At 36.4% G+C, this 16,633-nt stretch overlaps 1 protein-coding gene across 3 annotated transcripts in view; it reads left to right on the forward strand.

Annotated features, from left to right (window-relative positions):
• The window catches only part of RGS17 (regulator of G protein signaling 17), a 67,947-nt gene extending 51,430 nt beyond the window's left edge, over positions 1–16,517 (forward strand). For 2 of the 3 annotated variants that reach the window (XM_066546954.1, XM_066546955.1), the window contains exons 3-5: positions 10,879–10,968; positions 12,835–13,069; positions 16,130–16,517. In XM_066546954.1, the coding sequence (XP_066403051.1) occupies positions 10,879–10,968; positions 12,835–13,069; positions 16,130–16,318 (514 nt within the window). In that variant the 3' untranslated portion in view covers positions 16,319–16,517. The remainder of the gene's footprint in view (positions 1–10,878; positions 10,969–12,834; positions 13,070–16,129) is intronic. The other variant, XM_066546953.1, reaches the window with a different exon arrangement.
• Positions 16,518–16,633: the final 116 nt, after the last annotated feature.

Consider the following 16,633-nt stretch of genomic DNA (forward strand, 5'->3'; position numbering starts at 1 on the left):
CAATCTCTGGGGTGACCTGACAAGAGAAATACATCTTTCGGTTGAATATTGCCTAACGCAGAAACCATCTCTAAACTAATGGAAGAAAGCTAGAGTAACTCCTCTAGAAATCATTGATAAGCAAACTTTGGCAAGCCTTGGGTTTCTTACCTGTACAAAAATTACAAAAATTCCACATATGAGAATAAAAATCTCAAAAAAATATCCTAGAAAGGACTAGCAGTTTAACAAAAGTTGAAATTACTTCTGTTGTGGCTATCATTATGTAAAAGTAATATAATCTCTTTAAGGTAAAATCCAGCAGAAAGTATATTTTCTTACAGATTTTCAGGAGAACAAAACATTATAAGTAAAAAAGAGTTTAGGAAATTGGATTGCTTTAAATCACTAGTCCTTTCTTCTCTTGCACAGTTACATATTTTGCTCTGTGTTAGTCTAAGTTTGAGGGAGATATTGTCCTTTATTTCAGAAGTTCAAGTGCAGTGCACATTGGTAGTTTCCATCTGCCTTTGAGCTCCTGCTGAGCTGCAATATCTGCAGGTAGGAAGATTAAATAAGTCACACAAGAGCAGAGGAAGAAAACAACACGTTCAGCAAGGCTGTCCATTAAAAGGGCCAGTCTTCTTTCACATAACATTTAACCTGCTTTGACATTGAGAACAGTTCTCTCCTTCACTCTGAAGTCATCCTGAAATGTAAATATAATTGCTTTTTTTTTATGTAGCCCACCAGAATATTCCTCAATTAGAATCTCTTTTAAAATATATTTTTTGTGGCACTACTGGCCATGCTTAGAGCACTATATCCAGTTCTGGGCTCTTCAATGCAAGAGCCCTGGGTATACTGGAAATAAGAGGCCCTTCCAGCAAAGGGCCTCTAAAATGATTAAAGGACTGGAGCTCCTCTCCTGTGAGGAAAGGCTGAGAGACTTGACATGGTTCCACCCAGAGAAGAGAAGGCTCAATATGTATAAATGCTTTAAGTGAGTGAGCAAAGAAGATGGAGCCAGGGTGTTTTCAGTGGTGCCCACTGACAAGACACCAGAGGCAAGGAAAACAAGCTGTAACAGAGGAGGTTCCATCTCAACATCATAAAACACTGAACTCAGTGCACTGAACTCAGTTTAAAACTCAGATCTTAAATTTTTGCAAAACATTTCTGAGGGTCTTTCTGAGTATTTTAGGAGAATATCCCTTTTATCAAGGGTTTTCCAGCAGGTTAGTTTTTCCATTACCAATACGTTTCAGAACATTTTCTAAAAGACAAAAAAATCAATATAAAAATTACATCAAATATCACATTGCAAATATGAATCTATGATGGAAGAAGTATTGACATGTGGATTTTTAATTCTACAAGGCTTTTCTTTCAAATTTTTCATGGGGTCCAAAAGGAGAAGGTAGTTTGGACAAATTTGACAATTTGTCTGCCAAACATACACTAATTTCAACTTTGATGGAAAATACAGAAGGAAAATATAACTCCTGTCTTTATAAAGAGACTGTTAATCTGACTGTCCCTTAAGAAGAGAAAAGGTTACCAGATTTTATGTCTATTCCATTTAAAAATATTAAATATACAGGAAAGGGAAGAGGGTGATATACTGCAGCTTTGCTAAAACCTTTTAAGTACTTGCTTTACAGAGCACATCCCTCTATGACTTACTTTACTTTAGCACTCATATTTCAGTAAGGATGATCTACCTTCACTGTGCCATGTGGGATGCAATTTAATAACTTTTTATAATGATCTTACATAAACTCCATCTTGGCCAAGATTTCCCATTAACAAAGGGTTGATTATACTCTTAAGCAGTAGATCATTTGGGTTCAATTCTGCTTCTACTCAAGCTGAGGAATAACACAATATAATACTATCAGGACAGATCTAAACATCTTAACAGACTAGACCTTAATAGCCTGAGGTGCTCCAGATATATCAAACTTTGATTTCCACCAATCTCCTTTTTCTTTTATGGTTTATAGTAAATCTATATTGGCTTTTGACCAATTAGGCTGAATGCTGCGCAGTATTAAGAAAGCACAGCAATCGAAAACCAGTAAGAAATCAAACCTATTCTTCCCCACATTCAAAGTATGACAGAGAGATACAATCTCAAATGAACTGAGAAGTTTCTTATTTTTCATGGAAAAGTTACAGCTCTCAACAAAGATGATCTGGCCTTATCATATACCTTTGAACAAAAGAACTCACAGAACTTAGTCCAGGTTTGCACAAGGAAAAAAGGTAGGACTCTATCCATCTGTAGTATTTTAAAGTGTATTTCCTTCTGAACTCTTCAACATCTCACAGGGCTAAAAGCTATTCCTTCACACAGAAAAGTTGAAATAGAACAGCAATAGCAGCACTAAAGAACAAATACAGGAGAATGGGCAATGATTCTTTCAGTCACCCTGGATTGCTGCTACAGCATTGGTGTCAGAAATAAGACAGTTAATGGGCCAAGATACCCATCTGTAGGCACAAGGAGTTTTGACTATATCTCTGTTCCTGTGTCCGCACCCTCCACAGCCCTATTGTCAATGCTACTCTTCTAGAAATCTCAAGACTATTTTAGGGAAACAAGGATACTTCAAACACAAGAGACAAATGCAATTTTTGCTGTGCTTTGGGATTTTAATGCTGTAAGGCATTGTTCTTCACACTTCTCTCCATAGCTCCTAGTATAAACATGATTCTGAGTGAAAAAATGGAGATGCTGTTTGCAGCACTCTGGGAGATAAAGCTTTAACAAACACTCCATGTATCATGAAGTTAAGAGTTATAGCTGCTGGATTTCCTGATGAGCTGTTTTCTTAATAGAAAATCACTTGTCTCATAATCAGAAAGCCTACTGGAAAAGAAATCTGCTATGACAGAATGTAATTTTTCTAAAGAGCTTCTTAAATTTAAGCACAATATTTCATTTAAATCTATTATTTTACGACATTAACTAGAATTACTCACAAAGGAGTAGTAAGAATAATGCTAACTAACAATGAATAAAACCAAGACAACTGATTATTTCGTTTTAAAATGTAATGATAATTATTTTTAGAAATATGAAAAGCAGTTATGAAATGTCATTAAACTTTTCCACAAACACTATTTTGTTAGAAACTCAGTTCAGAAGTAAATTAATTTTAACTGTCAAATCTGTGCAAAACACAAACTCAGTTCCATTCAGCTGCATTCTCCATAAAACCCTGGTGGAAGGGCCTGTGAGACAGCTTCTGTATCCATCCTAGGTAGGAAAAATCAGACCAGAAAGTTTACACCTTGTGTTCCTGCTTGGCCCACAGAATTTATGGTATGCAGAAATGCGCATGTGGGAGCCAGAAGTCTGCCTGCATTTAATATTACTGGATCCTGAGCAGAGGATCCTAAGCTTTCTCAAGGAAAGCACATTCATGGCACATAGAAGGGCCCAACCCTCTGTAACAGACTACTTCTCAGCTGTGTGCTCTTCAAACAGAGATGAAAAAAGGGGAAAAATATGAACTGCAACACTACACACACTACATCATAAACGGAATCAAGGGGGAAAATACAACAAAGAAAAATTTGAAAGGAAAAGTTGTAGGCTTTCTAGCCATTGGAAGAGACAAAGCATTGGAAGAGACAAACCACTTACTTCATTTTATCTTACTTTTGTGACCTATGAGAAAAAAAGCCAGGCCAGTTATTCGTGCAGCCCTTGTAGTTCAAGGCTAAACCAATGAGAGTACACTGTAAGCTGAACAAAGAGCTGGGAGGTTTGTGACTCCACATTCCTCACCTGATGCTTTGAAATACTGGAGGCGTTTTAGCTGTAATACAAAATCTCTAGGATGGTTAATTTGCAAATACTTGTATTATTAAAAAACAAAAAAATGTTTGGGGTTTTAGTTACATGAGGTAAGACTCACAGAAGCAGATGTCAAGTTTATAAATTCAAGCTGGAGTCTATGCTGGATTGCTTTTTTCTTTTAAAAACAATTTGGATCATACTTGCCTCTTGCACCATCTTATCACCTAAGGCAAATGTAACTCTGGCACTCAAAAGACTCAGCACCACAGGTACCTGGACTTTTTGAAAGGAGTTTATAGTTTCAGTGGACAATGCCAAGTGGGCTGATTATAGCCTTATGGTAATTGTTGGCTTTGCCCCAACAGACTGCTTTCCTATGTCAGTCTGCTAAACACAATCTCATTGTTTAGTTTTAAGCACAAGGCAAGTAATTTTTTACTCAGAGTAGGATGTAGCTATTTTTCATTAAATTTCTAACTTGTTTTCAATATAAAATTTTACATCTTACATTTCTTTATTGAATTCAGTGAAGAGCTGTAAATCATTGTCTTGTTAAAGAACTGGGATTGACACTAATGACAAAAAAACCCTTCACTTTTTTTTGATCTGTTTCCTATTTGTAAAAAAAATTATTATATTCTGCTGACTGAGTTAAGACCATATTCTGATCAGTCTAAGCAAATGATTCCATAGGATTTTGACTACCATTTCCCTTCAAAGTCTCTCACAGACTACCAAGGCAGACATATGGGAATAAAAAATTTACTACACATCACTTATGTTTGCCTTGCAGACCTCCAGGCATCCATGTAAGCCTCCACTCTCAAATTCATTCATTGCCACAAATTTAGCTGACATTTTGAACATACTGGTGTTATTGGAAGAGTTGTAGAGCTTTAGTCTTTCTTGCTATTCTTACAAACTTATAAACTCAAACTTATAAACATTCTTATAAACTCAAGGTCAGATAAGAGATGGGTCCCCTTTCCCTCTCATACAGCCAGGGACTTGAAGGATATAATGCAAGTTTATCTGAGGCTATGAAAATGTCTAGTACATTATCATAAAAATAATGATTCTAGATCTAGTTTTTCTCAGAATAATGATTCTGGATATTATTCACTTACTGCAACAAAAAAGTGAATTCTTTCCTTAACTTTAATAGAAACAAGTTTTTTACCCTTTACCTCAGCTTTAAAAAAAGAGCTATCATTGGATAATATTGTTCATATAACATTTCATTCTCATCTTAATTTTGTGACATTAAAAGGGAGATAGAAGACAGTGATTTGAGATTAACATAGCTGTATTCTTTATGAATGGGTCACAATAATATTGCAATTATTTTCCATTATTATTGCTTTGCAAAGTGTAGCAAAATCATCATTCTCCTCTGTACATAAACAAACACAGTCTTGACTAGTATTCAGTGACATCAAACTTAAATATTCCAGGTGTCAGAAAAAAATGAGGTGACAAAATGATTTTGAGTCATTTTTAAGTTAAATCAAGTTTCATAATAGAAATTGAAGAATCTCAGTATAGTTGGCTTTTCCATTATCACACAGTATATGGGATATTGGGACCATATCTATCTCTGACATCTAACAGAGCATACCTCAGCATTTAGGAGTCAATTCTGAATACAATTGTGTGAACAATTGATTTTTCAGTGACTGACTGTTGAACCGCAGTATTGAAGATAGTTTGATCAGGTTGAACTGCAATCAAAAATTAAAAAGATACTAGCATGCAGTTTTTTTGCATCTGAAATAAAACCAGAAAAAAATATATTTGTTCATATGGCATGATTTAAGCTAAACACTTGTAATAAAAGGAAAGGAATCAGAGAGCAGGGAGATCAGCAGGAGCACACCCATTTTGAATTGGAGTGAGGGTATTTACCCAGCTGGCAAAAGATTGAGACAAAGATGGGCACCAACACTAAGAGTTTTCAAAACCACTTTCCCCTCATTTCAGGAAAATGCACTAAACATATTTTCTTGTTTTCATGCGCAGTAATTTGTTTGTTTAAAGGCCTTTCCTTTTCCAATCAGAAGAGAAAAGATATTTCCTATCTGAATCTATTTGGTAAATTTGGTAAATTGTGTTTTTCAAGACTTTTGGGGAATGGTCATTTTACATCATCTATCTCTGTAATTTTAAAATCATAATTAAATCTTGATATATTGAGGTCTTTTGTGGGGAAAGAGTTGTTGGGGTTTTTTTAGAAAGCTAAAAATATTATGTCTCTTGATCTGATGATAATAAAAAATTCTAGGAGTAGCATAGGGTGAAGTGCAATGCCAGTGAGATATAGTCTTTCAAAGGGTCGATCAGTGAAGGAAACCTGTCAGCACATCTGTTATCCCCAGAATCTTATCTGTATATTAATTTTCATGTGAAAACAAAATTGGGCCTTCAGATTATGTATGGACAATTGACTTAATGTGACTTTTGGCCTAGAGTAAAGAAGATTTTTCTGTTACATTTGTGGCTTGAGGGCTCATGGCCCTACTGTGTGACATAAGCATGTCCAGCCTAAAGTGCAGTCACTGCCCAGCAGACTACAAATTTCAGCCAAAAAATAGAAACTGAGCACAGATCTCCTAAACAGCCAACCCAATAGCCATTCACAGTGTCCCTGTTCAATTTCTACTCCTTATCTGCATGGCAATATAAACAAACCCCATTAAGGCAAGAGGTTTTAATAGTTTTAATTATCTTCAGAGCCAGATATAATCACAAAATACTGTGAGGATATATTGCATATGAGGCACATAACAGAAGATACCAGAACAAATGGTACCTGGTCAGCCATGCAGAGGCAGAATATTAATCTTGGCATGTCTCACAATGGCATGGTTTTCTTGCCATAATGAAAACAGTAATTCCACTGATTTACCAGATTTAGGCTACTGATACATGAGAAAGTGACTCTTGGGAACCAATTAAATACCATTTAATATAAAAAAATACCATTTATTTACTGGGTATGCAGAGAATGAAAGATCAGGTGCAAACTCTAAATTACCTTCAGTTTCTTAAAGGCAGTAGAAGGTAAGTGCAGCAACAGGGATGCAACTTACAAAAAGGCTAAAACCATCAGCTGGAAACATCTGGAGGAAGTCAGTGAGATATTTGCTCTTAAATTAGTTCAACTCTTGATGATTCCGTGCAATTAACTTGGCTTTTTTATCTTCTCATGCAATAGGGTGCTTCAATACAGATTTAGCTATGTAATTACTCAACAAAATAATTACTTAATTGCTTAACTTGAATATTACCAGCCAAGTATTAATAGCTAAATAAATAAAGAAATATCAGTTTTCTAAATCCCAGCAGTACCCCCAAAACCATATCAGCTAGAAACCTGGACAGACTTACCCTTATTTGTGGTCATTTGTTCAATATGTATGCTTCTTCAAGTAGTCCCTGATCATTAACTTTTTTATTTATAAAGCTTGTGAAGTTGCAAAATAGAAATACCTTCACTCCAAGAAGAAATTTCTCATAATAATACTGTTGCAGTAGTTCAAGAAACTTATTGGTTTGTAGCAGTCAGGAACCCAAGATATATTTGAAAGGTACATCAAGCTCCGGCCACTGAAGTATTTTTTTCTGCACTCTCCAGAGCAATAAAATCAACATAGAAGTGGGCAGAACAAACCTTCCATACAAAGAGAGAACAAACTCATACTAGTGTTTTCCATTTAAACTCTGCCTTTGGACATCCCAAACTCCCTTTTTAAGGCATTATTAGTTTTGGTGTACTTTTATCATGGGTAATTTGCATCTCTAAATTTTAAAGATATATGATGAGTGTATTCCCATTAATAAATAATACCAAATATGTTAATGACACCAAAGGCGTTCATTTGCATCAGATGTCTTTCTAGTGCACCTCCCTTTCATTTAACTGCTTTTTGGTGAGATCTATCAGTAATTTCCTTTTCTTAAATCCTTAACTAAGATAATTTTCTTAATCTTTAGCCTGTTACTTTTAGTCTGTTTAATATTACACTGTACAGCAAAATCCTTCTGACACAAACAGCTAGCTTCAATGATGGATAAATATATCAAGGACATCAGCTCAGGTATGCAGAACACCTTTGCTGCTGCAGACTGCTTGAATTCCATAGAGAAACATGAACAGATAGGGTGTTTCCAGCTGAATATAGCAACATGGGAAAGAGCAGTGCAGTGTTTTCATTTCAAGTTAAAAGGTAACAATCTCTTATTGTGATCAGTTACTTAAAGGCTGCTTTCAAGCTAGCTTTGCAGTCAAAAATGCTTAAATATTTAATTTTTTTTCTAAGAGATCATGAACCAGTTCCTTGAGTGAAAACAAGCATACCTGAATTGAGTGTACTTGAGTATAAAAATGATGGTTTCCTTTACAGGAAAAACATATTAAAAGTAATATATCTGATAGAACTCTAGCCTTGACAGATGTAGATAAATAAAAGTTGAAATTTAGTGCTAGTTTTGTCACAGGAAACATAATGCAGAATATAGGCCAAGATGAATTACAAAAGTATCACAGTTTTAAATGCAATACCCAAACATGTTCCAACCCAGTGTGAGGCTTCTGTCTTTGGAGTGTTCTCTGTTTTGCAGCCCTGACTAACTTCAGCCATTAAACTCCAGTTATGAATGGTGAGATGACGGAATCAGGGCCAAGTGTGTACCTTGCATTGATACTATGGTATACATACCATAAAACTGCATACTGTGTTCCAGGCCCACAATCGCAACTTTTTATTGGGTTTTTTTTTTGTTTGTGTTTTTTTTTTGTCGTTTGGAAAATAAGAAAATAAAATGCATACTGTGCATACTGTCTATTAGTTATTCCTTTGATAGACAAACATTGCAATGAAGTCAACACGGCCTTCTTGCTCCTATTCCTATTTCTCTTTTTCACCACTCACTACTTCACTATCATTGTTTCCCCTTCATCAACCCATGATGGTTTTCCCAAATCTAGCAGAGATTTTGCATGAGCAAAGCAAACAGTATTTGATCCCAGACAACAAATTAAATTAGTAGTGTATACTAAATGCTCTCACATGAGTCACTTTCTACTTCCAGTAAGACTCTGCATCCAAACCTTGAATGTCTAGTACCTGACAAGTAAATTATCTCAGCACAGCTTAGTTGCTGTTCATGTGATGGAGGAAGGAAAACAGGCAGCTTCATTCTCTTTTAGGCAGACTCAACACCTTATTGCATTCGCAACCTACACAAGCTGTTTCCTCCCTCCATGGTATTATTCTTCCATGGAACCAAAGGACACTCTGTTTTCTGCACCCAGCAGAGAAGACAAATGCTGCTCTACCTATGGACTGCAAAGGAGGGAAGGAGGGAGGGAGGCAGGGAGAGAGAGCTTTGTGCCTTCCCTGCTTCTCCCTAACTCCAACTTTGTGCTCTGGCCAGATGCAAGGTGACTCTAAGCAGTTACATGTGTGGACTTAAAGATTACAAGACAGAAAGAAAGTGGATGGTCCCTTTTTTTTTCTCCTCCTGTATATGGAACTCCTTTCTGTCTTTCCTGGGTGCTCCCTCTGTAGACTGATGAACAACAGGTCAGAGGAGACAGAAAGGCTTTTTACCTGCCAACCCCAGAGTTCAGGATGTGTTGTTTCTCCTGCAGCAGTTGATGACACCCTAACAACCTTAGCAGCACTGGAGCTGCATTCCTACGCTGTAACAGGGGAAGCAGGACCAAGGGCCTGAACTAAGGTCTTGGCAGGTAAGTGAAGGAGCAACCAGTATCAAAGAGCTTCGTTTGCAAGTGTACGTCTCTGTAATGTTTAAGTCTTAATATGTGCTCTGCTTTACCTGGGAGCTTAAACTTCCAGTTTTCAGAAGAGTATTTGAGAATACCTATTAGCTCTGCCAAATGCTTGAAAAAAATGTTGAAGTCACTCATAAATGCAGAGAACCTATAAAGGAAGATTATTTGTGCTAGAGATGTCTCAGAGCTGGGATTTCTTCTTAGAGCTGAGCAGGAGTTATTTAGATTAGTGGGGGAGGGAGAAGCTTTATGCTACAAATATATTTTTGTAGCAACACTTAGAGCGACTGAGACCATCATTGTATGGTGAATACTTAATATTCAAAATATGAGCTCTTGAGATTAGAAGGGGGATTTTTTGCTTGGTTGCTTGTTTTCTCTCAACTGGACACATAGGGAACACCTGATGAAAAGAAATTTCCATCTCCTTACTACATTCCACTTCTTAAGCTGAATTATCAGAACCAGGTTTTCCACATGAATATCTAAGTCACTCAAAACATACTTTATTTCAGTAGTTATCAGGAATTGTGGGTTTGCTGGCAATACCCTATTCGAGAAGATTCACAGAGAACACACACAGAGGAAGTCTTTACCACTACAGCAAATCTGATTTAAAAGATATTTGCAAAAAAATAAGTGATTCTAGTTAGCAGTTCTAAAAAGAAGCAAAAAACCATTAAAAATATCCTCTCATAAAGGAAGCCTTCCTTTTCCTTGCTCGTAGTAATATGAGGGTAATGGATGCCTTTCTGCTCAGAGGCCAGTATGTTTTACTTTTTGGAATGGAAAACAAATTTAGGTCAGAAGAGGAAATCATAAGGAGCTGCCACATGCTAAGTTCTGAATCTGAGCCATCTACTGCCACTGTATCTTGGAGAGAGAAAAGGGAACATTCATAAAGCCTGAAAAACTATCCAGAACTGATGGGGCATCAAAGCCCCATCAATATCCAGTTCAGATATTCATATCCCCCCTACTCATACTGTTCCTAGTATTCTCAGTTAACTAAGTGAAATCACTCCAAAAGTGACCTCTAAGTATTTTCCCATCTTTCAGTGGATAAACTGTGAGCTTCTAAAACACTGCATGTGCTAATAGCAACTGTAAATTAATATTCATCATAGTTCAGGGGAAAAGTCATTATGAAAACTTTTCTCCAAAATTTTAGACACAAGAGTTAAAAACGATACCCTATATAGGACTATACCTTTTAAAAATTTGCATTACTGTAGTCATTGTTTTAAATTAACTTTCTCTAGACAAAATAAAGTGTTGTACTACATTGCAGCCTCACTGTTAGGAATGAAGATAGAGGAGACAATGCAGGAAGGCCAATACATACGACCAAACTGGAGAGTATCCAGGTCATAGAAGAATGGTAAGTTGGTCAAACTGTTATCTAATAAGTGTTTTGTCCTTAACTAGTATCAAGAATTGTCTTGGGTTTAATTCTTTGGGAATGTCTTTTTCATTGCTTTTCCTCCAAAAAATTCTATACAAAAGGAAGCAAAATCTGTCCTGACAATGAAATGACAGCAGAGACATTCTCAAGTCAGGTTTATTTACATTTTCTTATTTGTGGGGAAGAACCATGGGGAGAAATGGAAGATGCATAGACAGTTCCATATGTGGGTCTCTGTAAGAATCCTCTGCTGCCTGTGAGAGTACTTTTTCCCGTCTCTCCAGACAAGAAGAAAAAATAATAGTCACAAGTGTACTTCATGACCAGATTTTTAATGTGGCTACCTTTCATAAAGCATCTTGAACTATGGTTTCACTGGAATTAAAAAAAAAAGCCACATACCTTGCAAACCAGGTTAAACACACAAAGTCTGAGCTTCTACGTCTGTCTAAAGCTTGGGCCCATGTTTATTATGTGCGGAAAAATGGTAATCTGTCAGGGAACCTGAGTAATCACACAAGAAGAAAATTCAAACTTTAAAGGACATATATGATGACAAAAAAAACCCCAAAAAACTCATTGCCTTTATTGTTAATCATCATCTTTTATGAGAAGGCAATATCGTAAATAGTAAAATACGATAGTGAAGAGCTTCCCAACAGACAGTAAGGGAGCCCAGGTTGTTTGTCAGCCCCATTCAGCTCAGCAGGTTCTTTGAACTCTCCTCAGTGGAGAGCGCAAAGTTCTGAGAGGACTGTTCACCTTAAAATCTGTGTTTAAACTTTTTCATTCAGTTTACAATTACTTTACGGTTAAAAAATTTGTGATTTATCACTAATAGCTTCCCATCATCCAGTCTACCTTGCATATAGAGTAGGAGTTGATAAATTGACTTGAACAGAAATTATATAGACAAATGTCACTTATTGTGCATCATGATAACACAAACAGTAATGACAACATCTAGTAAAGCTCTTGTGTTGGATCAGGAAGGAGAGGGCAAGTGCTCAAAATTAAGTTTGAAACTATATTAAATTGTTGCTAAGTAATCTGGATAATTACTTTCTTAAGCTGTTCATTGGTACATTAATTGATGCCAGTAAGTCTTCTGATCACTTACCCAGTGCATCCACTGGTAAAAGCCAGGAAATAGTTTCCTTCAGGAAATGGAAATAAGGACTTTTCCCCATTTCTTCTCTTTCCTGTTTTGCCAGCAAAATCCATCACATCTCATGCCAAAAGATCATCATTCAGGTCAATAGCATGAAACAGAGGGAAGCTTAGCAACCCTTACGTACAAGCACAGAAATATGCTAATTTAAAATCTCTCTGAATTACTACTTTGTTTGGCCTCATTAGTATGCTTTTGGCTGCTTTTTGTTTTTCTTGTTCCTCCTAAACCAAATTGTGTACAGTCACCATCAGAGGCAGGCAGGGATATCAGGTGTCATCTAAACTCTGCATGGAAGAGTCTGTTTCCAGCTTCCTGGAATCTCCTTTCACTCCAGAGGCAGGAATTCAGTGCTGTTGTAGGATTTTGTCTTTGAGCCACTTGGCTAAGAACACCAGCAGAAAACTCATAAAAAGTCAAGTGCATGTCTCATAACATTAAATACATTTAGTGGGCTATTGGGATAATGAATGCACAAGTGAAGAGCAAACAAAATTCCCCTGTTATTGCTGAAGTTTTTTTTGCTTCCAGTTTTTTTTTGCTTTCCAGTTTTTTCAGTCCAAGGTGAAAACCTTGGACTAAAGTGGGTCAAAAGGAGAATTTTTGGATGAATATATGAAAACACCACTACAAAAATAGAAGCATATTTGTAATGATATTTTCTTTTGCAGCCAAAACCCTACTGCAGATGAAATTTTGTCTTGGGCTCAGAATTTTGACAAGATGATGAAAACACCAGCTGGGAGGAACCTTTTCAGAGAGTTTCTTAGAACGGAGTATAGTGAGGAGAACCTGCTTTTCTGGCTTGCATGTGAAGATCTAAAGAAGGAACAGAACAAGAAAGTTATTGAAGAAAAAGCAAGACTTATATATGAAGATTACATTTCTATACTATCACCAAAAGAGGTAAAGCTGTAAATGCTCCACTTGCATTTTCTGTTATCCCAGCAGGAATGTTATACACTGGACTGCCTAGTGAGGGTCTGAAAGTCCGTCAGATGAAAGTCTTAGTATGAACATTAAATCAGGAAAGGAAGGGACACAGACAGTAGAGATGCAGGGACTGGGCCATTTAGCATTACCAGCCACAACACATCCAAGTTCTCTATAAGGCTCAATAAACTCCAGTAAGACAAAGCTGAGAAATAGCATTGCCTCTTTAGTAATGCTACATGTTGGACAGAGAGAGGAAATAAGTAATGCAAATGCAAATTGATTTCTGGAGAAAAAGCACCAAACTGAAGGAATTTAAATCAGAATCTTTATAGATTTATCTGCTGCTGCAGTTGTCTAGGAGAAAATCTGAATTTCCACTGGTTATTCCTATGTGAGAGTCCAAGAATGAAGATGACATATTTTATCTAGTGAAATGGATAATATCTAGGGAATTTTATAAGATTTTATTCAACCCTTTAACTGAAATAGAAAAATTTTAAAATTATCTTCACCTGTAGTAAAGAAAAAGCATCCCTATCAATCCATGTTTTATTGTACAAAGAGATACATAAATATATAAGCACTATAGAGTTTTTCTTAGGCCACATCATGTACTTTTCTTTGCCTTATCTTTGTGCAGTGCATTTGAATTTCTACTCAATGGCATTATGCTAATTTATGCTCACTGTGGAACTTCCTTCCTACATTTTACTTTTTCACTACATTCAGTAATAATTTGCAACTTCATTCATATGAATGAAGCCAAAAGTGAATTATAGCTCCATTATCTTCTCTTGTGCCATAGTATCTACTTTTGCTTTGGAGTGAAATACAATTGCCAATACAGCAAGCTAATAATAAGCTTTTACTCTAATATTCTTCTGTATTTTTACCAGATAGGTATGTGATGAATGCTCATTTGTCTTTTTAAGCTAAGGCCATTCAGCATTTAAAATTCAAACACTAACCAAGCATTGTTTAACAAAGCTACTCACAAACTTGGTGCACTGGATGCATACAAATCTCAGCAATCCGGTTGCTCCTGCCCATACTGGAAATCTTAGGAGGCAAAAAAGAACTGTTTGCAATGCATTAGAATAGCATGGGAACTGAAAAATTCTTGTTCATCCAGGCATCCCTATCCAGATGTTACCTTTTGGCAGAAGAGCTGATATATTTAGCATGACTGGTACAGTAAAGAAGTTATTGAGGCAGAAGGTCTTAGTGTTCTAAACAGATACTTGGTATTTATCTGTTATGCAAAAAAAAACCTTTGGTAATTACAACTAGTTTTGCCATCTGGCTTTAGTGAGTCACTGAAAAAATACAATGCAAATTAACAGTTCCATAATTAATTTTGGTTTTCACATTCTCTGAGTGCAATTAACTTTTATTATACTCAGTGGCTCAAAACCCCTCTACCCTGCCAAATTTGAGGGGTTTTTTATCCCAGCTATTATGTTTGATATTGAAGAAACAATTAGCTGCACAAACTGTTTTTGTTGATATAAATGTGTGTGCCTGGGTGTCAGGGGGCAAATTCCTTAAATCTTAGTGTCCTTTCTGTGCTGTAGAAATGCAATGGTTTGGGCTTGAAATCTATTCAAACACATTCTGAAGGCACATGGTTGCAACACTGCCACGCAAAACTGCCATAGTACTGTACTCCTGCCTACACTCACTGGCAGAGCAGCACCACTGGTCTCTCATAGTTGTGCCTTGTGACTGACAACCAAGTGAGAGCAAATATTAGAGGAGAAAGCTTGTCTGCTCTGTCAGTAGCATAATCCAGTACGCCAACAAACCAACAGTGCCAGATTCTACAGCTGGTAGTGAAGACAGAATGAAAATGTATATTTACCTCTCAGTGCTGTACCATACTACACCACAACACACCAGCATTTTTCAAAGACTTTGTTTCACCATGTATGAAAGCACAGGCTCACACATCCAAACATATTCTGAGTTTTCATCTTGGTTACCATCCTTTGTGTATCAAGGTTGAAGTCAACCCTTCAGACAGTATGGATATCTTTGTACAGTTGCAGAGCAGTAGGGTCAGATTGCAACTTGGTGTAAATCACAGTTTCTTAACTGATCTCTTCTTGGCATTTATCTACTCAGGATTTTAGCCCTTTTCTTCTTAGCTGAGTAAACCTTTACTGGTCCCAGTGGGCCTTGCTGCTACTGCCATTTCATTTAATCCAGAACGCATTAATTTACTAGGTTTTATAGCATTTTGTGGATAAACTGTACATTCACTCAAATTTCTAAAGGATATTCTAAAATCATCTGGGCATTCATCCCAAGCATAATATGCCCTTTTCTGCCTGCCTAGGCACAGGAGTTCATCACAAATGGTAAGTAAATGAGAAGCTAAAACTGAAACTTGCTAACAACTTCAATATGGATATATGATCTCCTGAAAGTATGAATTACCAGATGTTAAAGAGTTCTGACAAGAAGAAAAAAATCTGATAGAAATATTTAATAATAATAGGGAGATTAACACAATAAAAATTATAAAAATCCCTGGGTAATTTGTAAGGAACAAATGTAGTGCCTGAAAAAGAAACAGAAAAAAAAAATCTCTAGTGCAGCCAGATAAGAATGATGAATAGAAATCTTCTAAAAGTTTAACCATAAATGCTCAGAAAAAAACCTGCAGCTCTCTGAATGAGGGTAATTCAACATTCATTTCAGAGAAACATTTTTAAATGCAAACAAATTATTTTTTAAGGTAAAACAATATGTTTTGGAAAACTGCAGTTGCACTGCATTTGATCTGCTGTACAGCTGCGTTTCATTGCACAGATCTTAAGAGGGATGCAAAGACCAAGTCAAAACTGAAATAGAGGTGATGGTCTCAGTGCATTACTCAGTAATTGTGTAATGGTTCTGAAAGAAGCACAGACCATTACTTGAGTAACTGATAAACTCAGCATGTTCAATGGAGCCCTGAGAAATAAAGAGACATATTACTGTTTTTCCAATGTTATTGTTTTATTATTCTGTGCTCATCTTCTTCAGGTTAGTCTTGATTCCCGGGTGAGAGAAGTGATCAACAGAAACTTGTCGGATCCCAGCCCTCACATGTATGAAGATGCCCAGCTCCAGATATACACTTTGATGCACAGAGACTCTTTTCCAAGGTTTTTGAACTCTCAGATTTATAAGTCTCTCGTTGAAAGTATTACAGGCTCTACTTCTGAAACTTAGTTTTAATTTTCAAACAAAATAACTTGATTTTTTTTTGGTTTTTTGGGTGGGTGGGATGGAAGAAAATTAGTTTAATAACATCTGGAGCTGGGTTCCTGGAGAACTACAGTTTAGCACTACTCAGGCTACTGTGAAGAAAAAAAATACATATTATGGTCTCTGTCTACATTTTTACCAAGGTCCTCCTTGCTCAAGATGGCGTGGGAGGGGATCAATGGATTTGCCAAAATACATTTATTTCACACTCCTTTCACCCTACTGCAGTCAAGATTGCAATGATGTATTTGTAGTTTTATGAACAATCTCCTTGTGTAT

The sequence above is a fragment of the Molothrus aeneus genome, chromosome 3, assembly GCF_037042795.1.
Source record: "Molothrus aeneus isolate 106 chromosome 3, BPBGC_Maene_1.0, whole genome shotgun sequence".
NCBI classification, from domain to species: domain Eukaryota; kingdom Metazoa; phylum Chordata; class Aves; order Passeriformes; family Icteridae; genus Molothrus; species Molothrus aeneus.